General features: G+C 37.5%; 2 protein-coding genes across 4 annotated transcripts in view; one reads left to right on the top strand and one right to left on the bottom strand.

Moving 5' to 3' along the window:
- The window catches only part of RASSF6 (Ras association domain family member 6), a 64,086-nt gene extending 42,148 nt beyond the window's left edge, over nt 1–21,938 (top strand). For 2 of the 3 annotated variants that reach the window (XM_033857134.2, XM_073805332.1), the window contains 7 exons: nt 1,324–1,421; nt 2,972–3,156; nt 6,329–6,430; nt 6,764–6,815; nt 17,319–17,437; nt 17,533–17,630; nt 17,728–18,233. In XM_033857134.2, the coding sequence (XP_033713025.1) occupies nt 1,324–1,421; nt 2,972–3,156; nt 6,329–6,430; nt 6,764–6,815; nt 17,319–17,437; nt 17,533–17,630; nt 17,728–17,803 (730 nt within the window). In that variant the 3' untranslated portion in view covers nt 17,804–18,233. Of the gene's footprint in view, nt 1–1,323; nt 1,422–2,971; nt 3,157–6,328; nt 6,431–6,763; nt 6,816–17,318; nt 17,438–17,532; nt 17,631–17,727; nt 18,234–20,966 lie in introns of those variants that run through there. The other variant, XM_019932714.3, reaches the window with a different exon arrangement.
- A 2,030-nt stretch (nt 21,939–23,968) lies between these two features.
- Nucleotides 23,969–24,416, bottom strand: part of LOC101331631 (alpha-fetoprotein-like) — a 38,100-nt gene continuing 37,652 nt past the window's right edge. The window contains exon 14 of the mRNA XM_019932659.2: nt 23,969–24,013. Coding sequence (XP_019788218.2) covers nt 23,969–24,013 — 45 coding nt within the window. The remainder of the gene's footprint in view (nt 24,014–24,416) is intronic.

Genomic DNA, 24,416 nt, shown 5'->3' with positions numbered 1-24,416 from the left:
TAACAATAAGTGTTGGCCCAACTGGTAAAAATAAGCAGTTGCCCAGTTTTATGTATTCTGGGCATTAGAATGCATTGAAAATTGTTAGTACCCTATATAAATCATGATTGTCGGAAAAGAAGTTTCTTATACATTTTCCTCCTTTATAAATCACATTCTTTATAGTGCTCAAGGGTCTTAAAGATAGGCTTTATATCATTATATTGGAGTCACTTTACCTAAAAATGCTTTGAATACAACAGGAACTTAATGCAAGTTGGCAGAATAAACACTTTGTATCTAAACTCTCCTAAAAGCATTGTGAGATATCTGTATAAGAATGGATTCTGTATGGTGTTAGGGAGTGTGCTAATTTCTTTCTTTTACATGTAGCTGTCCAGTTTTCCCAGCACCACTTATTGCAAAGGCTGTCTTTTCTCCATTGTATATTCTTGCCTCTCTTATCAAAAATAAGGTGAACATATGTGTCCATCGACAGATGAATGGATAAAGATGTGACACATATATACAATGGAATATTACTCAGCCATAAAAAGAAACGAAATTGAGTTATTTGTAGAGAGGTGGATGGACCTAGAGTTTGTCATACAGAGTGAGGTAAGTCAGAAAGAGAAAAACAAATACTGTATGCTAACACATATATATGGAATCTTAAAAAAGGGTGGGGAGGGGTTCTGAAGAACCTAGGGGCAGGACAGGAATAAAGACACAGATGTAGAGAATGGACTTGAGGACAAGGGGAGGGGGAAGGGTAAGCTGGGACGAAGTGAGAGTGGCATGGACATATATACATTACCAAATGTAAAATAAATAGCTAGTGGGGAGCAGCTGCATAGCACAGGGAGGTCAGCTCAGTGCTTTGTGACCACCTAGAGGGGTGGGATAGGGAGAGTGAGAGGGAGTTGCAAGAGGGAGGAGATATTGTATATGTATAGCTGATTCACTTTGTTATAAAGTAGAAACTAACACACCATTGTAAAGCAATTATACCCCAATAAAGATGTTAAAAAAAATGGATTATATTGGTTTCTACTAATTCCATTGGCACATATGTTTTACAGAATCTATATAATCTTGTGGTTCAGTGTGTAACTGAATTATCGTGTCAAAACATGCTCAAAATCAGTACAAGAATTATTTAAAATGCAAGCTGACTACTCTGGTATAAATATAATTTTAATAATATAAAAAATTGTTATAACTTAGGATGATGTGTCTATCTACAGAGGCCCACAGCATTATATTAATACTGTAAATCTGAAAACCATCCTACGCCTTTTTATGAATAGAATAATATCACTTACAAGATTTATTACTTTTCAGGGGAATGACACGCTGGGGAGAATTTGATGATCTTTACCGTATTAGTGATTTGGACAGGACTCAGATTCCAGTGTCTGGAGCAACAGATACCCAGGAAGGTCAGTATCAAAATCTTATTAATGAGGAGACTTTTTTAAACTAATACAAAGCATGAATCCTAAATGTTTTTCTGAAATTCAACATTTTATATACCGTTACTTTTTTTTTTTTTTTTTTTTTGCGGTACGCGGGCCTCTCACCATTGTGGCCTCTCCCATTGTGGAGCATAGGCTCTGGACGCGCAGGCTCAGCGGCCATGGCTCACGGGCCCAGCCGCTCCGCAGCATGTGGGATCTTCCCGGACCAGGGCACGAACCCGTGTCCCCTGCATCGGCAGGCGGACTCCCAACCACTGCGCCACCAGGGAAGCCCTACCATTACTTATTAAACCTTTATTTTGTATTAAAAAAATATATCTTAGGAGCATACTAACTTAAGTCACTACAGTGCTCATATGATGTTTAAGAACCTTACTTTGCTATATAAAAACATTATTTTTTTAATTACATGAGGTCCCTTAGATTTACTAGATTAGGGAGAACTGATGGTTTGAATAAAGTTTGTGTACATAAAATTGTTTTATATTTTCCCCAAGGATTAGGATCATTTATTATACTCAGAAGATTTCTATGCTAGACCAAGCCCTTCAGATTGAATTTTACATCTTTTGAGAAGCTGAACATTTCGGTTAATAGATATTTATATAACATTGCTTCTCAGAGGCAGATATACTGCATTCACTATATCTGATAGGGTTGTTTCAAGCATTTATTTAAAAAAGAGAAATCTACTTGAACATCAAGTGAGTTCATATCAAATTTGACAAACGAATGGAAAATGCCAGCCCCTATGACATGTGACAACAGTAATCATAATAATGATGATGTGTTAGTAATAATATTAGTATCTGTCATTTACTGAGACTCGGGCATGATATCTTACATTTTACATGGATTTCATTTGCATGTAATATGTAGAGACCCAAGGAGAAGATGATGACTGAGGCTGGGGTGGGGTTCACATTCCCGGGATGGTGATATTACCAAACTGACTTCAGACTGAACAAGGGTATGGTGCTGGCATTATCTTCATGAATCTACCAACAACTTCCAATGTTTAGCTTAATTTTTTTCAAAGCATTCTCAGTTCAGTCCTCTCTGCTGTCTCTATAACAACTCAGATTCTGTAACAAACATGATGCTCCTTCCCGGATTCCCTTATTTTTGTCTTATGGCCTTTTGGCATCTTTTATATAAGGGTCCTTATAATTAGCCCTTTGACAACACTCATCTAAACACAAGGGAATCCCAATCTCTTGGCACCAAAGATACAATAAAAATCTATTTTTATTTAAGCACCAGTGCTAGAGAAAGATGAAGTATCACATGCTTATACTCTAATTACAATATAATTAAAATTCCAAGGTAAAATGGAAAACAAGTGTCACCAGATGGCCCTATTCTTAAAGAATATCATTGCTATTTTCTGTTTAAAAGCATTATAGTCCATTGCATAGCTATATAATTACTAAGTATGTAATCAAATCCACCCACGATGCAAAGAGGTGAGCAGCTAAATTATATGGGCTTATAACCTTTATTCTCCCCAGATTATTTATCTTATCACAGTAGCACTCTGAAGCTTCATGCAGATGAAGAACCTGAATCCCCATTGCTCTATAGAACCATGAGTGAAGCAGCCCTGGTGAGAAAAAGGATGAAGCCTCCGACGATTGACAGAAAGGACAGACAGAAGCATAGGGCCTCTATTAACGGACACTTTTATAACCATGAAGTGAGTTCCAGTTTCATTAATGTCATTTAAAAGAATGTTGTCTATTGTGCTAACAATATCACTCAATTCAATTTTTGTGTGTGTGTGTGTGGTACGCGGGCCTCTCACTGTTGTGGCCTCTCCCATTGCGGAGCACAGGCTCCGGACGCACAGGCTCAGCGGCCATGGCTCACGGGCCCAGTCACTCCGCGGCATGTGGGATCTTCCCGGACCGGGGCACGAACCCGTGTCCCCTGCATCGGCAGGCGGACCCTCAACCACTGTGCCACCAGGGAAGCCCTCAATTCAATTTATAATTAAAAATAATAATAATGCCTTTAGATATACTACTACTATTATTATTGGGTACTCTATGTGTTAAGCATTAAACTGTTTTGATGGATTATCTCATTAATCACTAAAACAATCCTATGAAGCAGATACCATTATGTTCCCTACTTTACGTATGAGTTAACTGAGGTTCACAGAGGTTACACAATCCATCACCGGTCACACTGCTTTTAAGTAGCAGCTCTGAGCCCGAACCCAGCTTCTGTCTGATGCCAGAACCCAAGTTCTTAACCAACATGATCAGTGAACCCTAAGTGGCAGGCCCTGTGATACACACTGGAAATATAAAGATGACTCAATTGATGCCTTTGCCAGCATGGAGCTCAGGGCTTGGGCAAAGAAACCAATACATCCACAAATGGTATTAAAATATGTAAGTGCTACAAAAGAGATTGGTTCAAAGTACATTCAAACATTAATATTTAAATAAAAGGAAAAAATCAGCTATAGGCTTGTTTATTCTGATCAATTAAATTTTCCAGGTCTTATACATAAACTCATATACATAAACCCATATCACCCACAAGTGCAATTGTAGTTTATACTATTTGCATTTTGATTTTTTTCACTTAATATGTGTTAAATATATATGTGCCTTTCTATAGTATTTCTAAGACATTTAACTTGGTCGAAGGTAGGAAATACATCATGTTTTTGTAGAACTCAAATTTTTCATGTCATATACTAGGGATCATTCATCCATTAATTCAATAAATACTTAAAAAGCACTCACTCTGTGCAAGGCACCACTCTAAGCCCTTTCATACAAAATATTGACTCATTCATCATAAGCTTTTTTTCTTTAGGGCTTTCTACCTTTTATCCTTCTTTTTCATCCCTCGGGAGAGTATCCATATGTTCCTTTGGAGACTGGTATGGAGAAATCTCCCTTGTGAATTCTCTGTTCAAATTAGACATTTTTCTGGCTCAAGAACTTCCTCCTGGCCAAAAAGTAACATTGACAGTCCCCCACAGATATGCAACTACCTGGTTTCTTCTTCTCAGAATTATGCTGTATGTCATCAGCACTTGTGAGGTGATTTCTGTTAAAGTAGGCTGTGAAAGCCACATTATTCCAAATGAGCAGCTTCCAGATGGGATATGCGGAGCTAAGAATGAAATGGGCACTAAAGTTGGCAGCACAGCACCATAGCTGAATGCTTGGGCATTGCAGCCTGATGACCTGATTGCAAATTCTTGCTGAGCAAATAAAAAAGTACTCAACCTCTTAGCCTTCATTCCTTCATCCTTCCTTCTTTACAAGGCTGTTGATGGGATTAAGTGGAATGAGGTGAGTTCAGTACTTAGCATAAGTATCTGCACGAAGGAAGAACTCCGTTTACAGTTAGCTTTATTGATATTGATTGAAAGAGATCAAGTGGAACTAAAGATATTTCACACAAATATCATTCACTGCAGTATAACAACTAGCAGAAAACAAAACCCTGAAACCCAAAGCACTCTATCAATGTGTATGCAAGGATGGGCATCTAGGAATTTAAGTTGATATAGTCATAAGATATGTTTTTATATCATGAAACCTCTTGATAATGCCTCCAGTACTAGAGGCTTAGATTGTGATGCAGTAGTCCCAAGGGAATGCATTCCAAGACTCCCAGTGGATACCTGAAACTAAGGATAGTACTGAATTCTATATATACTATGTTTTTTCCTATACATACATACCTATGATAAAGTTTAATGTATAAATTAGGCAAAATAAGATGTTAACAACAATATCTAATAATAAGGTAGAATATTTATAAAAATATACTGTAAAAAATGTTATGTGAATGTGGTCTCTCTCTCCCTCCATCTCTCTCAAAATATCTTATTGCACTGTATTCACCTTTGTAAGGGTGTGAGATGATAAAATACCTGTGGTGTGATGAGATGAAGTGAGGTGAATAAGGAGGTATGGTGATGCAGCATTAGGCTACTCTTGACCTTCTGACAGTATGTCAGAAGGGGGATCATGTGCTTCAGATGATCCTGGACCATCAAGCCATGATGACGTCGATAGTTGGCTGTCAGGAGCAAACATTGTCAGTGGTTGGGGATCTTGGGCCAGATGGAGTAGGATGGTGCAAGATTTTATCATGCTACTCAGAATGGCACACAATTTAAAACGTATGAATTGTTTATTTCTGGAATTTTCCATTTAATTTTTTTCATCTCTCTCAGGATTCTATTTATTTTAAAATAGGAATAATGATCAAACAATGAGAAAAAATTTTATGGTTATATGTTTCTGATGATTTTTTTATGGTGCATTACTAATCCCCAAGAGAGATGTGTCAGACTTATCTGACCATAGAAATCTTTTACCAGGTATTATCTAAAAGGCAGACTCTTGATTAGAGAAACTTGCAGGAAATATTGTTCTAGATATTCAATTAGCAGCACTTTCACCTCAATCCTCAGTTGAGATATAGGCTGAACCATATGAAATTGCCAACACTGGACCATTTCTGACCAACCAAAAAGGAGTGATTTTATACAGTTCAAATTAAAACAATTTAGAACAATTATTCCCAACCAGGAGGGAATTTTGAAATCTTAAACTACACTGAAGAATGGTGTGACTATCTAGTGAAACTGTTTTGAACATTCTCAAATGATGTTTTACCTAACTTACTCTAGAAAAAATATAAAGCTGCTTAAAGGCATACATAGTACAGTATTCAACAAAAGCAAAGAAAGTAAAAATAAGAAAGCAAATTTTTAAACTGATGATCTTGGATTTTTTGTCCAAAGGAAGGCCAGGTTCAAAATATTGACTCTCGTTAGTTTGTCACATTAAGTCCTTAAAATTATATCAATCTTTTTTTTTCTCTTCTAGACATCAATTTTCACTCCAGCCTTTGGATCAGAAACTAAGGTCAGAATAAACAGTAATATGAGAACTGAAGAAGTAATAAAGCAAATTCTCCAAAAATTTAAGGTAATCTTTATCAGTGAACTGAGCTATAAATATCTTGTATATAATTTAACTGTAGGCACATAAATGGATTTTTCTGAAATTAAATGTTCAGTTCCAAAGAATTCTTTCCTATGTATGGTTGACCCTTGAACAAAATGGGTTTGAACTGCATGGGTCCATTTATAATATAAATGGACTGTGCCTGCGAAATTACATTATCCCCAGGGAGCGGAAAAGGTTTTATATCTGAAAGTGAAAAATGAAAGTGAAGAAACATATATAATTTGGGTCTGGTTGGCTTAGAAAACATTGACAACAAAGAATTCACGTCTGTTCTTTCTTTTCCATTGACAGATTGAAAATAGTGCCCAGGATTTTGCACTTTACATTATTTTTGCAACAGGAGGTAAGAAAGCTTGGTGGTTGTTCTAACATGACTCCAGTGTGTTATCGTTTTCTGCCCATAAGAAAGGCAGAAAAGCAGTTTACCTCCTTCTGTGGAAGAACGGGAGGGAGGGAAGGAAGAAGGAAGAGAGGGGGAGTGTTTTACATTATTCGTATTTCACAATTTCAGAGGAAGACACCCTAAGAATAAGGTATCCTAGAAGAGTTTATAATACAAAAGACTTTGCTTGTTGGCCAGTCATTAAATTATCTGAATGGTGATCAAAGAGCACTGGAGAATAGGTGGAAGGTTCCCAGGAATTGTTAGGCATTTAAGTTGACCTCTGTACTTCTTTCTTTTTCACTTTCCCTTATCATTCTAGCTCTTACTAGAGTCATCATTACATATCATTTCTTCCTCATCTTTCTTAGCACAGTGTCTGACACATTGTGGGAGTGTTCTCTCTTCCTCAGTAGAGAAAAATGTGCAGAACTTTGTGGTGGAGGTAAAAGTTTAGCAGCAGGACATTGGAAAGAGTCTATATGTAGGGTGCTAGGAGCAGGGAGTGAAAGATTAGAGAAACCCTAAAGCAATACTAAAATGAAATTTTTGAAAGCCTTAAAACTGAAAAATTTTAAATGTTAAATTATAAAAATAGCTCAGGTTATAATTTAAGTATCAGAATGTTTGAGCCAGAAATTGAATAGAATAAAATAATACATTTTGATCTGGAACAATTACAAGAAAATGAAAGCTGGATTTCCAAACACATACAAAATTAAAGTCCTTATAAGTCAAAAGCTTACATATAAGAAATATATTAAATGTTTGAAAATTCTAAGAGTGTGTGTGTGTGTGTGTGTGTGTGTGTAATCATTCTAGTTGTTTTAGAAAAGAACTAAAATGTAGAAACATTGAACTGTATAAAAATGTATTGATAGAAGATACAAACATTATGAAGAAGGGTCACAATGAAAGCAACTGTAGACACATAAACAAAGTTTTAAAATTGCTTCAACTATCAACTGCTATGGAAGAAAATCACAGAGATAGGCACCACTGAAGAGGACTTGGAGCAGAAGCAGAAGGCCTAGAAGCAGACCCTGTGGTGTCTTTCTACACTGCTGCCTCTGAAAAAAGCCCAGCAAATAGTTAAAGACCCAGAGTGAGGGCAGAGAGCAGAAGCAAGAAGAACTACAATCCTGCAGCCTGTGGAACAAAAACTACATTCACAGAAAGATAGACAAGATGAAAAGGCAGAGGGTTACATACCAGATGAAGGAACAAGATAAAACCCCAGAAAAACAACTAAATGAAGTGGAGATAGGCAACCTTCCAGAAAAAGAATTCAGAATAATGGTAGTGAAGATAATCCAGGACCTCAGAAAAAGAATGGAGGCAAAGATTGAAAAGGTGCAAGAAATGTTTAACGAAGATCTAGAAGAATTAAAGAACAAACAAACAGAGATGAACAATACAATAACTGAAATGAAAACTACACTAGAAGGAATCAATAGCAGAATAACTGAGGCAGAAAAACAGATAAGTGATCTGGAAGACACAATGGTGGAATTCACTGCTGTTGAACAGAATAAAGAAAAAAGAATGAAAAGAAATGAAGAAGGCCTAAGAGACCCCTGGGACAACATTAAACCCAACAACATTCACATTATAGGGGTCCCAGAAGGAGAAGAAAGAGAGACAGGACCCGAGAAAATATTTGAAGAGATTATAGTCAAAAACTTCACTAACATGGGAAAGGAAATAGCCACCCAAGTCCAGGAAATGCAGAGAGTCCCATACAGGACAAACCCAAGGAGAAACACGTTCAGACACAGTAATCAAATTGGCAAAAAGACAAAGAAAAATTACTGAAAGCTGCAAGGGAAAAACAACAAATAACATGCAAGGGAACTCCCATAAGGTTAACAGCTGATTTCTCGGCAGAAACTCTACAAGCCAGAAGGGAGTGGTATGATATACTTAAAGTGATGAAAGGGAAGAAGCTACAACCAAGATTACTCTACCCAGCAAGGATCTCATTCAGGTTTGATGAAGAAATCAAAAGCTTTACAGACAAGCAAAACCTAAGAGAATTCAGCACCACCAAACCAGCTCTACCAAATGCTAAAGGAACTTCTCTAAGTGGGAAACACAAGAGAAGAAAAGAACCTACAAAAACAAACCCAAAACAATTAAGAAAACAGTAATAAGAACATACATATTGATAATTACCTTAAATGTGAAAGGATTAAATGCTCCAACCAAAAGACACAGGCTTGCTGAATGGATACAAAAACAAGACCCATATATATGCTGTCTACAAGAGACCCACTTCAGACCTAGGGACACATACTGGCTGAAAGTGAGGGGATGGAAAAAAATATCCCATGCAAATGGAAATCAAAAGAAAGCTGGAGTAGCAATACTCATATCAGATGAAATAGACTTTAAAATAAAGAATGTTGCAAGAGACAAGGAAGGACACTACATAATGATCAAGGGATCAATCCAAGAAGAAGATATAACAATTATAAATATATATGCACCCAACATAGGCGCACCTCAATACATAAGGCAACTGATAACAGCTCTAAAAGAGGAAATCGACAGTAACACAGTAATACTGGGGGACTTTAACACCTCACACCAATGGACAGATCATCCAAACAGAAAATTAATAAGGAAACACAAGCTTTAAATGACACAATAGACCACATAGATTTAATTGATATTTATAGGACATTCCACCCAAAAGCAGCAGATTACACTTTCTTTTCCAGTGTGCATGGAACATTCTCCAGGATACATCACATCTTGGGTCACAAATCAAGCCTCTGTAAATTTAAGAAAACTGAAATCATACCAAGCATCTTTTCTGACCACAATACTATGAAATTAGAAATCAATTACAGGGGAAAAAATGTAAAAAACACAAACACATGGAGGGTAAACAATATGTTACTAAATAACCAAGAGATCACTAAAGAAATCAAACAGGAAATCAAAAAATACCTAGAGACAAATGACAATGAAAACACGACAATCCAAAACCTATGGGATGCAGCAAAAGCAGTTCTAAGAGGGAAGTTTATAGCTATACAAGCCTACCTCAAGAAACAAGAAAAATCTCAAATAAACAATCTAACGTTACACCTAAAGGAACTAGGGAAAGAAGAACAAACAAAACCCAAAGTTAGCAGAAGGAAAGAAATAAAGATCAGAGCAGAAATAAATGAAATAGAAACAAAGAAAACAGTAGCAAAGATCAATAAAACTAAAAGCTAATTCTTTGAGAAGATAAAAAAAATTGATAAACCATTAGCCAGACTCATCAAGAAAAGGAGGGAGAGGACTCAAATCAATAAAATTAGAAATGGAAACGGAGAAGTTGCAACTGACACTGCAGAAATACAAAGCATCCTAAGAGACTACTACAAGCAACTCTATGCCAATAAAATGGACAACCTGGAAGAAATAGACAAATTCTTAGAAAGGTATAACCTTCCAAGACTGAACCAGGAAGAAACAGAAAATATGAACAGACCAATCACAAGTAATGAAATTGAAACTGTGATTAAAAATCTTCCAACAAACAAAAGTCTAGGACCAGATGGTTTCACAGGCGAATTCTATCAAACATTTAGAGAAGAGCTAACACCCATCCTTCTCAAACTCTTCCAAACAATTGCAGAAGAAGGAAAACTCCTAAACTCATTCTATGAGGCCACCATCACCCTGATACCAAAACCAGACAAAGATACTATAAGAAAAGAAAATTACAGACCAATATCACTGATGAATATAGACGCAAAAATCCTCAACAAAATACTAGCAAACAGTATCTAACAACACATTAAAAGGATCATACACCGTGATCAAGTGGGATTTATCCCAGAGATGCAAGGATTCTTCAATATACGCAAATCAATCAATGTGATACACCATATTAACAAATTGAAGAATAAAAACCATATGATCATCTCAATAGATGCAGAAAAGCTTTTGACAAAATTCAACACCTATTTATGATAAAATCTCTCCAGAAAGTGGGCATAGAGGGAATCTACTTCAGCATAATAAAGGCCATATATGACAAACCCACAGCAAACATCATTCTCAATGGTGAAAAACTGAAAGCATTTCCTCTAGGATCAGGAACAAGACAAGGATGTCCACTCTCACTGTTATGCAACATAGTTTTGGAAGTCCTAGCCACGGCAATCAGAGGAGAAAAAGAAATAAAAGGAATCCAAATTGGAAAACAAGAAGTAAAACTGTCACTGTTTGCAAATGACATGATATTATACATAGATAATCTTAAAGATGCCACCAGAAAACTACTAGAGCTCATCAATGAATTTGGTAAAGTAGCAGGATACAAAATTAATGCACAGAAATCTCTTGCATTCCAATACACTAATGATGAAAAATCTGAAAGAGAAATTAAGGAAACACTCCCATTTACCATTGCAACAAAAAGAATAAAATACCTATGAATAAACTTACTTAGGGAGACAAAAGACCTGTATGCAGGAAACTATAATACACTGATGAAAGAAATTAAAGATGACACCAACAGGTGGAGAGACATACCATGCTCTTGGATTGGAAGAATCAACATTGTGAAAATGACTATACTACCCAAGGCAATCTACAGATTCATTGCAATCTCTAACAAACTACCAATGGCATTTTTTACAGACCTAGAACAAAAGAATCTTAAAATTTGTATGGAGACACAAAAGACCCCGAAAAGCCAAAGCAGTCTTGAGGGAAAAAACTGGAGCTGGAGGAATCAGACTCCCTGACTTCAGACTATACTACAAAGCTACAGTAATCAAGACAATATGGTACTGGCACAAAAACAGAAATATAGATCAATGGAACAGGATAGAAATCCGAGAGATAAACCCACACACCTATGGTCAACTAATCTATGACAAAGGTGGCAAGGATATACAATGGAGAAAAGACAGCCTCTTCAATAAGTGATGCTGGGAAAACTGGACAGCTACATGTAAAAGAATGAAAATAGAGCACTCCCTAACACCATACACAAAAATAAACCCAAAATGCATTAAAGACCTAAATGTAAGACCAGGCACTATAAAACGCTTTGAGGAAAATACAGGCAGAACACTCTTTGACATAAATCACACCAAGATTTCTTTTTTTTTTTTTTTTCAGTACGTGGGCCTCTCACTGTTCTGGCCTCTCCCGTTGTGGAGCACAGGCTCCAGACACGCAGGCTCAGCGGCCATGGCTCACAGGCCCAGCCGCTCCGCGGCATGTGGGATCTTCCCGGACCGGGCCACGAACCCATGTTCCCTGCATCGGCAGGCGGACTCTCAACCACTGCGCCACCAGGGAAGCCCCCAAGATATTTTTTGATCCATCTCCTAGAGTAATGGAAATAAAAACAAAAATAAAAGTGGGACCTAATGAAACTTCAAAGGTTTTGCACAGCAAAGGAAACCATAAACAAGATGAAAAGACAACAATCAGAATGGGAGAAAATATTTGCAAATGAATCATTGGACAAAGGATTAATCTGCAAAATATATAAACAACTCATGCAACTCAATAGTAAAAAAACAAACAACCCAATCCAAAAATGGGCAGAAGACCTAAATAGACATTTCTCCATAGAAGACATACAGGTGGCCAAGAAGCACATGAAATGCTGCTCAACATCACTAATTATTAGAGAAATGCAAATCAAAACTGCAATGAGGTATCACCTCACACCAGTTAGAATGAGTATCCTCAGAAAATCTACAAACAACAAATGCTGGAGGGGGTATGGAGAAAAGGGAACATTTTTGCACTGTTGGTGGGAATGTAAATTGATATGGCCACTATGGAGAACAGTATGGAGGTTCCTTAAAGAACTAAGAATAGAATTACCATATGACCCAGCAATCCCACTACTGGGCATATACCCAGAGAAAACCACAGTTCAAAAAGACACATGCAGGGCTTCCCTGGTGGCACAGTGGTTGAGAGTCCGCATGCCGATGCAGGGGACAGGGGTTCGTGCCCCGGTCCGGGAAGATCCCACATGCCGCAGAGCAGCTGGGCCCGTGAGCCATGGCTGCTGAGCCTGCGTGTCCAGATCTGTGATCCACAATGGGAGAGGCCACAGCAGTGAGAGGCCTGCATACCAAAAAAAAAAAAAAAAAAAAAAAGACACATGCACCCCAATGTTCATTGCAGCACTATTTACAATAGCCAGGTCATGGAAGCAACCTAAATGCCCATCGACAGACGAATGGATAAAGAAGATGTGGTAAATATATACAATGGAATATTACTCAGCCATAAAAAGGAACGAAATTGGGTCATTTATAGAGACGTGGATGCATCTAGAGACTGTCATACAGAGTGAAGTAAGTCGAAAGAGAAAAACAAATATCATATATTAACACATATATGTGGAACCTAGGAAATGGTACAGATGAACGGGTTTGCAGGGCAGAAATTGAGACACAGATGTAGAGAATAAATGTATGGACACCAAGGGGGGAAAGCAGCAGGGGGTGGGGGGTGTGATGAATTGGGAGATTGGGATTGACACATATACACTGATGTGGATAAAATGGACGACTAATAAGAAAATAAATATATTTTTAAAAAAAAGAAAGAAAAGATACAAGCATTATGAAGAATATCAGAAAAAGATTAATACCTACAATATCAAAAAGTTCTTGCAGGACTTCCCTGGTGGCGCAGTGGTTGAGAGTCCGCCTGCCGATGCAGGGGACACAGGTTCGTGCCCCGGTCCGGGAAGATTCCACATGCCGCAGAGCGGCTGGGCCCGTGAGCCATGGCCGGTGAGCCTGCGCGTCCGGAGCCTGTGCTCCGCAACGGGAGAGGCCACAACAGTGAGAGGCCAGCGTACGGTACAAAAAATAATAATAATAATTTTTTAAAAAGTTGTTGCAAAATGATAGTGAAAAGACAATCCAATAAAAATAAAGTATGATAAAGCAATTCAAAGAATAACAAAGTAACCAGTAAATATTTTTAGGAAAGTCTTAAACTCAAGGAAATACAAATATTAAAGGAAATGCAGAAGTTAAGGAAACGTAAATTCAATCCTTATATTCAATGTAATATTATCACCTATGTCTGGTGTGGATAAGGGTAAAAGCATATGTTCTTGCAATTCTGGTGAAGATCTGTCTGTCTACTTTCTTAAAATTCATTCTAGCAACATTTGTTAAAATCCACAGTATACATATCCTTTAGCCCAGCAATTCCACTGGTGAGAATGTGTTTCACAAAAATAAAAGGACTACTGCCTACAGATTTATGTGGAAGGCTATTTATAATGACAAAAAGCTAAAGGCAAAGTTACCCATCATAGAGGAATGATTTAATAAGTGATTAGTATGCAACCATTAAATGAAATGAGTTAGATCTATACCAGTTGAATGGAAGGAATTCTATAATATACATTTAATTACAAATGCAAGATGCCTATAAATGTATATAGTATGATCCCATTTTTTTTTTTTTTTTTTTTTTTTTTTTTTGCAGTACGCGGGCCCCTCACTGTTGTGGCCTCTCCCGTTGCGGAGCACAGGCTCCGGACGTGCAGGCTCGGCGGCCATGGCTCACGGGCCCAGCCGCTCCGCGGCACGTGGGATCTTCCCGGACCGGGGCACGAACCCGCGTCCCCTGCATCGGCAGGCAGACGCTCAACCACTGCGCCACCAGGGAAGCCCAGTATGATCCCATTTTTAAAAAAGAATTATAAATCCCTATTTATATATGTGGTTTATATGATCACATGATCAGGGAGAAAGGTATGGAAAGATAAATACCAAGCCATTAACATTGATTACTTGGTTAGGGGGTTGGGGAGATACAGAAAAGACAATGGGAAGGAGAAAAAGCACAAAAGGAAAAAACAAATTATGATTTTTAAAAATATATGTGTACAATAAAAATATCAAGTGTGATACGACCACCTTTATGTATTTTTTGTGTGTGTGCATAAAGAGATATGTGAAGGGATGGCCACAAAAAGTGAAAAGCTGCTTATCCTAGAGTTCTGGGATTCCAGGTGATCTTTACTTTCTGCCTTATTCTTTTCCTCATAATTACAGTAGTATGTATGTTGTTGAGGAATAATTCAGAATAACTGACAAATATAATTGTATATATTTAAAGTGTACAATGTGATGATTGGACATACATGTACGCTGTGCAGCGATTACCAAGATCAAGATAATCAACACATCCATCAGCTTACATAGTTAACTCTTTTTCTTCTTGGGCTAAGAATGCTTAAGATCTACTCTCAGCAACTTTCAAGTGTACATTAGATCCTCAGAAATTATTCTTCTAATAACTGAAAAGTTGTACTCTTTGACCTATATAACCTCCTTTCCCCTCCCCAATACGTATGTTATGTTTAAAATCAGGGGGAAATGCTTATTTTTACTGTAAAATGTAGTTATTTCAATTTTACCTGTGAAAATTATGTTTTCTTTTAAATTGTGTCAAAATTTCTTATACATGAAATCCAGAAGTGAAGATAATCATAACTAGGACCTTTTTAGGGACCAGGAATAGAGAAAAGAATGGAGCATATAGCACTGTTTGGGTAGTAATGTGGAAAACAGATAGCTGTGTTTTTTAATACCTTTTATCTACTAAGCACATGATCTATAACTGTGTTTCTCGAATTGTAGCACCCTTCAGAATCACCTGGAGAGTTCATTTAAAACACAAATTCTCAAGCCCCTCCAGATCTGAGGACAGTCTGGGAATGCATATTTCTAATAATTATCCCAGGTGACCATGAAGCAAGGAACATTGCCCTGTGATATCAAGAATGAAGCAAATCGAGGATGCAAAACCAAGTTAATACAAGATGTAAAGGTCAAAAGAGGATTCTGGTGGGTTAATGACAGGAGCTAAATTATGGGGTTCCCCATTGCTTCAGAAAAAGAAGAGGAATTAAAGCAACGAACACTGACTCTGTGGACATAGGAATGGATGTCACTTTAATTGTGGGGAAGCTGGACTTCTGTGTTCTAGATCCTCTCTTGCCCTTTTTCCTGGGGTAGGTCCAGTCCAGAGGATGAGAACAGTTCTGACACTTGGAACTTCTAAAAGCCCAAGGAAACACGTGATACTGTAGAAAGGACTCACTGGTCCACCTTTTTCCCTTCAGTCTACTTCAACAGAGCAGACAGATTATTCTTTAACCATGGAAGTCAGGCCATGTCACATCTCTTCTTAGATCCTCCAATGGTCTCTCTTCTGACAGTAAAGTCACAGTCTTTGTGCTGGTCCCATTACCTCTTCTCTTCATCATTTAACAACCCTCCCCTCATCTCCGTGCCAGCCACCCTGTTCCCTTGCTGCTCTTTGACGGCATTAGGCATGCACTGACCTCAGAGGTGCTCTATTTATTTACTTACCCTTTCGGCACACACTTCCCCTAAATAGCTTCATGGTTCCTCTCTCATCTCCTTCAGGTCTTTGCTCAAGTGTTACATCTTCAGTGAGGCCTTCCTCCACCACCCTAAAATAATTGCAAACTTCTCCCCTGCACACATGTATTTACACATATGCATGCTTTCTACCCCCTCCCTTGCTTTATTTTTTCCCCTTAATACTTCTCACTATATGTGACATGTCTTATTGATGTATCTTCCTTATCATCTTCTTCTCCACTAGAGTGTAAGGTTCATGAGGGAAGTGATTTTTGTCTGCTTTTTCCGTAGTGTACCCAGTACAGAGAACAAGGCCTGGTACATAGTTGTAACTCAAAAAATATTTGAGGAAGGAAGGAGGAAAGAAAATGAATGTAAAGGCACTGTGTCCTAAAATGAAATCACAGATGTGAAACTACTTCAGCAGAAAGCTAGAAGTATTTTGTGGTGGGAGTATTTGTGACTTTTGGAAATTTGAAGTTCTGGGACTATACCAAATAGGAAGTTATTTTTTTTCTCATCTCATTATTATGGTTGAATGGATGAAGTCCATAGTTTAATGAAATAATAAAAAATACCCCTGATGTGAATAACAATTCTGAATATATTTTTAAGAAAAGCCAAGGATTGGATGTGGGGTGAGAAAGAAATGAAGAACTGAAGATAATTACAAAGTTTTGGATCTGAACTACTAGAAAGATAGAATTACATTAATGGAACTAGGAAAGATCAATAAATATTTGTTGAATGAATGAAAAATTGTAAAAAAAATTTTTAGGAGTGTTGCATAATACAAGGCATAAATGGGACTGAAGATTTGTCTGAACATCCAAACCAAAGGCAAAGTTGGCATTCTGAGATAGAAAGTCAAACCCTGAAGGATAGCAAGAGAAAGAAGTCCATTTTTAGTTCATTTAAAGGTTTTAATTTCAATTTACTTTTTTGAGTGAGTTCCTCCTGTTGTATGTTCTTTTTAGGTCTTTCAAAGTGAGCTGAAGAAGCAAAATGAATGGACAAATTATGTTTCTTTTTTTCTCTGACTGTAGTTGATTCTTATTTTCATTTGCAGAGCAGAGACGGCTAAAGAAAACAGACATTCCGCTACTGCATAGACTCCTACAGGGACCATCCGAAAAGAATGCTCGCATTTTCCTCATGGATAAAGATGCAGAAGAAATTAACAGTGATGTATGGATGCCATTGCCCTGAATCTGTCTTTGCCCTCTCCTCACTCAGCATCTCTCACACAAATGCTCTGCTTTTGTTGTTTGTTTTTCTTTCAGGTGGCTCAGTATATTAACTTTCATTTTTCTCTCCTGGAATCCATCCTTCAAAGATTAAATGAAGAAGAGAAAAGAGAGATTCAAAGAACAATAACAAAGTAAGTTAAGAGCTTGCACACTGGGTGCTTCGTTCTTTAATAGGTTCAAGGCACAAAATGTGTCCAGTTGTTAATACTCTTTTTCTCCTTATTTCAGATTCAGTACAGAAAAGGCTATCATACTGAAATGTCTCCGAAGTAAACAGGTAATAAAAACAGAGACAACAGTTTAGCAATACAGGTCACTATTGCTAAAACACTTCAACAAACTTAGAAGGGTGTTACAACTATTTGAGTGCATAAATTCTATACTTGCATTTATACAAATATATGTGAACTTGAATCTGTAGGAAATTGAAATGTGGTAAAAGCTTGTCTCTCTTTAAACTGAAGAGGTTAAGTAAGGTTCACAGTTGGACTGAAGGAACTTGAATTTAGTTTCAGTAACTGGAATAAGCTCGGATACTATGTATTTCAAATAGTTTTCATAGTAAAACGCTCAATGAACTTGAATTTAAATGGCATCTTCAGATGCCATGCAGCTTAAACTTATTTTAGCTTCAACTGTCAAGAGAACTCTCATCAACTGACTCTCAGAAATGATTCAGAAGTAAAAGCTGCCAGCTCTTAAAATAAAAAATCAGCACATTACTACCCCACCAAGGAATCTGATGGTGATGGTGTTTCACAGCTCCTTAAACTCTAGCCTTTTCATAAAATTTAGGACAATCTTTCTATGGATACGTGGCTTTGGGCTATCTATAACATCAGAGCTATCTGTCCTTTGGGATGGAAAAGATTATGGACTCTGTTAAGAAATCCAAATTGTAATTTTCTCAACCTGAGCCCTTCTTTTTCCCCCCTCCCTTCTGTTCTACAGATGACTTTCAAAAGTGTTCTTAAGCTTTTCTTTTGTCAATTGAACTAGTTTTCTTTATTTTTCCAAACAAACATATCACAGAGATTTAGTGTATTTTGTTGGCTAGGCTAAGACTTGACCCATGATAACCATTTGTTGCTGAATAAATATAGAAGATAATGCAAAGCTGTTGTAGGTCGAAGTTGGGCAGGAAATCTGGAGCTCTGCCCTTTTTCTCCAAGACAACTCATTCTACAAAACAACACTCAGGGTCCATCAAGTACACTTAACCAATCTGAAAAAGCACTGAGAATGCCACAAGTATCATCTATGATTTTATTTATGAACTCTATATTAAAAGGGAGTTTTATGCAGCTCTTTTCCATTCCACTACTACTTCTATCTGCATTCCTCATAAGCATTGGATTAAACTGATTATATTACACACACTATGGGATAAGGTTGAATGTAATAAACCCAGTTGGAAGATCAATTATCAAAATATGAAACATGTTTAAGACAAAGATATTACTTCTCAGTGTAACCAAATCCTAAACCAGACGAAAGTAAAAGTGTGCTGTGAGCTTTTCAGTCCTAGGAAATCTCCTTTATTGAATAAGACATGGGCTTGCATCTTCATCCTATTATCTATCAGTTATTAAGAAAATCTCATCTCACAAAAGTAAAGCGAATGTAATGGTTAAAATTCAGTATACTTATTTAAAGTAGTGTCAAGTATCTGCCATAAACATGACAAAAGATTCATTTTAATATATTGAAAGTCTACAAAATGCATTAAAAAATACCATGCCTGGATAGAATAAATAAGACATATGGCTTGAAAAGTAAAATTGCAGAAGAGGAAATGCAAATGGCTAATAAGTATGTGAAAAAAGTTGTATCTTAATAGTGATCAGTTGTATTATTAGTCTGTGTCTAATCAGGAGACAGAAACCACACAGTCATTTAAACAGGGGAAATTTAATATAAAGAACTTAGCTGTGATGATAGAGTAACTATAAAAATGTGAAGAGAACTCCAAAGGGTACCCTAAGGCTGAGGAAGAATACCCCACAAAGGAAAAGCTTGGAGAGAGGAGCTGAGAATTCATTGGAGAAGGTGTGGTTGCAGCCCAGTGGATAGGGGAGACATCCTCTGGTTGCCCAGGACACAGCAGGGCCACAGTCATAGGCCAATCGGGAACAACTCTCTGGAGTGTGGATCAGGTGGACAGGTGAGCAGAGGGACTTGGGGCTTCTCTGCAGGCACAAAGCCAGATCACAGAGTGTCGGTGTCTGGAGGCCTGCAGGAAACAAAGTCTGGGGGTAAGCTGAGGCTGAAGGGTAGGCACACAAAAAAATCAGGGGCGCTGCTGCCAGTGCTGCTAGGACTGCGGGGGCTGCAGGGCCCATCTCTGCAGGAACCTAGTACAACTCTGTGTATGCCTTGGACTGTGGCATCTTTGAGGCTGCATGGGACAAAGGTGGGGCAAGTGGCTTACCAGATGATCAGCCCCACAAGGCACTCTCTGGGAGCATGCACCAAGTTGAGAAGGTATGGAGAGTAATGATCTGAGCTAGGACACAGGCCTCTACTGGGCCTCCAGACTGTGCCACCACAAACCAAATCAAAAGCTACAAAAGGGGTTGGAGGAACACAAGATAAAGAAAGCTGCACCCTACAGGCCACTAGCACTGAAGAAACCACTCTGGGTAGAGCAGTGAAGGAAGAAAGTCAGCTTCCCAGAATCCGGAAAGACCAACTTCCTCCTACAGTGTTTCTCCAGTGCCCCCTACTGACAAAGCATGACATCATGTAAGCTGCAAAGGAAGCATATAGAAAGGCTCCCATGTACATTTTCACAGACAACAGCAAAGAGTGAATTTGGAGCAGAGACGCAATAAAATAACTGGCGTGTCAACAAAATGCAAAGCAAAGAAAAGTGAAATCCATCTATTAAAGAAGATTAAGAAATGATAATATTAAATACTCAACAAATTACAATGAGATGGGCACTTAAACTACTGGTAGAATTACAAATGAATATAACTTTCCTTGAAAGCAATTTAGTAATAAGTTCATCCTATAATTCTACTTGTAGGATCTTATATGAAAATAATCATATATACAAAGATACTATGTAAAGATGATTATTATTTATTGTGATAAAAGGAAGTAAATAGCCTAATGTTCAAAAATAGGAAAAACGATTAAGGAAGGAAAGAAACATTTACCTACAGAATGTTATGCAGCTCTTAAATTGTTTTCTAATAAATTTTAATTATAAGAGTAAATTCTCCTTATGTATCTGGACAAGAATATAGATACAATATCCAAAAGTTTATTATCCATAAGATATATAGATATATGTTTATATATGTATGTATATTATTTGTACATAAACACTACAAACCAAAAACATGTTAAATGTGGTTATGTCTGGTTTGTAGAATTATGTATGGGTGATTCATGTTTTTCATATTTTTCTACACTTGTTAAATAATCTGTAATGAACATATATTGCTTTTTCTATTTAGGAAATAGAAAATTTATGATTAAAAAGTTGCCAACAAAAGAGTAGCAAGTACATGCAAGCACAGAGTTCTACTAGATGCAAAAAAATTCAAATAAATTATGCAAGTGAGATGTTAACATCACTACCGTGGTAGTTTTAAAATATATGTATGAAGTCTTTGATACTCCTCCTCTCAAGATATGGAGCCTAATCTTCCTCACCTTGCCAATGGGCTGGACTTAGTAACTCACTTCTAAGGAACAGAGGAAAGCAGAAGTGCCAGGGTGTGGCTTTGGAGACTAGGTCATAAAAGGCACTGTGGTGTCCTCCTTGCTTGTTCTCTTGGATTGCTGACTCTGGGGGGAGCCAACTGCCACATCCAGAGTAGTCCTAGGGAAAGGCCTATATAACAGGAACTGAGACCTTCTTCCAAAAGCCCAAAAGCCAACAAGGAACTGAGGCACCCTGTCCACAGCCCACAGCCGTGGGAGTGCGCCATCGGCCAGCCCCAGTTAAGCCTTCAACGACTGCAGCCCTGGCAAACAGCTTGACTACAACCTCATGAGAGACCTGAGCCAAAAATCCCAGCTAAACCACTCCTGGATTCCTGATCCTCAGAAAATGTGTGAGGTACGAAATGTTTGTTGTAGTATGCTGCTATGATTTAGGATAATTTGTTACATCACAATAGATAACATATAATTTCTGAGACAAAAATCTGTTCACTTCAGAGTCATCTTGACATAATACAAGAATATAAACTTTTGTCACAAAACCGTTCATCCTTGTTTTAGGTAGTCCAAATATTTCACTACCAGTTACATATTAGTTCAAATTCAGTTCTAGATAATGTTATACTTATTAATGGTAGAGGACCTGTCACATTCATCTTTGTATACTTTGTTGTACTTAATATGGTGTCCTGTGTATTGGGTGTGCTCAATAAAAATCAGTTGAATAAAGGACTGAATGAATTAATGAATGAATAAAAGAATGAGTGAATAAATTGTCTAAAATATTTTTTTAAATCCCCTGTATATATGCCTCCTTTTTCACAAATCTGATCTAGTAGCTAAAAACATATCGAAACTTTTCTATATAGTTTTCCCTAATATCGTGGTGTATTTTATCATCTCTTGGCAGTATGAAATATACAGTTAGGCAGTGTTACTATGGAATTTTGTTTAGGGTTGTTCAGCTTGGCTTCAAGAACTGAAGAAATCCATTTGCAAGGCAGTGGATGAGGTGGAAAAGATGGCAGATGTATTTATTATATTGAGATATCTACATGTGAAAGGAAAGGAATAGGATGCAATTCAAGAGGGCAAAACCCTCAACAGCATCCAATTTTCTTCTAAATAACAGCTGAACTATTAGACTGAGACATTTGAAATTGTCCATATTTGGCCTACAAAAGCAGCAATTTTATATTGTTGAAACTAACCACACTTAGCATTTGCCTTACATAGATCAACTCATTTAACATCCATTACACTCCTGTGAGGAAATTAATCTTTCAACCTGATTTTAAAGATGAAGAAAGTAAGCCATGAAGAGGTTGGCAGATTTGCTAAGCTCTTTAGTAGAAGACTGAGGTAGGATTTGAACTTATGGCTCCAGGACCCACACTCTTAACCACTGGAATATATGGCCTCACCCTAATTACACACCCTCAAGTGGCATCTCTCTGTCTTCATTTGTGATATAGAAATAATAGTACCTACTTCATTATACGGTTGTAGGAGTTATAGGAATAATATATTTAAAGGCTGACACGTTGCACATAAGAAGTGTGTGATAAATATTAGCTATTGTTATAGCTAAACTATAATATGTCCTCACCCAACACTGTAGCCTAGGCTTTCACTAAGTCTTACTGCCCACAACTACTTTATTCTTGACTCAAAACCCACCCATCTGAATCACTCACCATTCGCGCTCACACTCTCCACATCTATCTGTTAAAACATGCCTGTTTTCTAGTCGTTGGCCAGGGTCACTCCTTCCATGAACTTTCCTGGTCTCTGTGGCTCTGTGTGATCTCAAACTCCTGGGTTCCACATTAGTTAGCTCTGCTCTTGTGACACTGGAAACATGAAATCTGCCCATTATTATAATTCCTTATGTGTTTATATCTTGTTTAAATTCATTAGTGATCTGGCCATATCATATTCATATTATTCCCTGCAACACCTAGCACAGTGTATTGCATACAATAGATACTTAAATGTTTATTGAATTTAATTTGCTAGTATATATGAACATGCTGAAATTACTGGGGTAAGGAAAAACTGAAATCAAGAGCACTATAATGAGAATTAAACATTTTCTCTAACCAAAATCACTTATTTAGTAAGCACTAAAATATCACTGCTTATTTTTACTTCATTACACACGCAAAACTAAGTCGAAATGATAAGTTCTTTATGTCTTTTATGCCGGGATTTCCAGGGAAAAGACTACTATTACAAATCATCACTGAAAGCTCAAGTGAATATAAATATGTTAGGACCCCTTGGTGACAATGTCAACATCACATATCTCGGGTAAAGATGAAAGGGAATACAGTCATGTAAGTACCTTTATTGTAAAACACATTTCATTCAGTTCATCAATAATCATTTTCAGTAGTGGTACAGATAGAAACCGCAAATGGCACTTGGGGTCTTTTTCACTCCAGAAACCCAGCAGCCAGGTCCCAGTTCAATGTGGGAGCTCATTACATCCACCTGAGGTTTTGAAAGGCCCCTTGGTTTCATATTTCTGTTGCTGCTTCTGAGAAATAGAAAGCTTATGGGGAGAGAGAAGGGATGGAAGTGGGTTGTAGGAGAGTTACAATAAGTAGATTGCTGAGTAGGAAAGGAGAGATGTAGTGTAGACTAGTTAATGTTCCTGAGTAACATTGCTAGTAGCTGAAAAATGATGTTGATTCTTCTTTTGAATATTAGACATGCATTTCATTATTCATGAAAAACAAAAAGCAGTTCTCAGCAAAGATTGTACATTGACATATGCTGGAATCATTTAGCCTCCCAAAAGAGACTGGCACTTTTTGATCAGTTTGGACCCCTAAAAAAAAGCAAATAAGCACATCTGTGAGAAAGAGAAAACAGCTAAGCAGCTCTGATCCCCAGACAGAAAATCTTTAAGACTTCCCTTTTGCATGCCTGAGATGGGTTCTAATAAGCCTGCCTCTCAAGGTCTCAGAATTTCTCACAGGCCTAGTCCCTTAGCTTAAGGACCTAATTAACTGCAATGCCTCATCCACTTTCAGGACCCCAGATTTAGAATAAATAAAAATTTGCTTCCTCCTCACAAAAATATGGCACTCTTTTGCAGGGTAAGAATGAACAATCAACGTCAGCTTCTCGCTGCATTTTAAAACAGCTCTAGGGTAATCCCATGCTAAATCACTGCATATCCAGGTATAGAAATTCAAGAGGAACAAAACCACTAAAATTGATCAGATTAT

The sequence above is a fragment of the Tursiops truncatus genome, chromosome 5 (assembly GCF_011762595.2).
Source record: "Tursiops truncatus isolate mTurTru1 chromosome 5, mTurTru1.mat.Y, whole genome shotgun sequence".
Classification (NCBI taxonomy): domain Eukaryota; kingdom Metazoa; phylum Chordata; class Mammalia; order Artiodactyla; family Delphinidae; genus Tursiops; species Tursiops truncatus.
The sequence above is the reverse complement of the archived record's forward strand: the minus strand, read 5'-3'. Positions and strand labels throughout refer to the sequence as shown.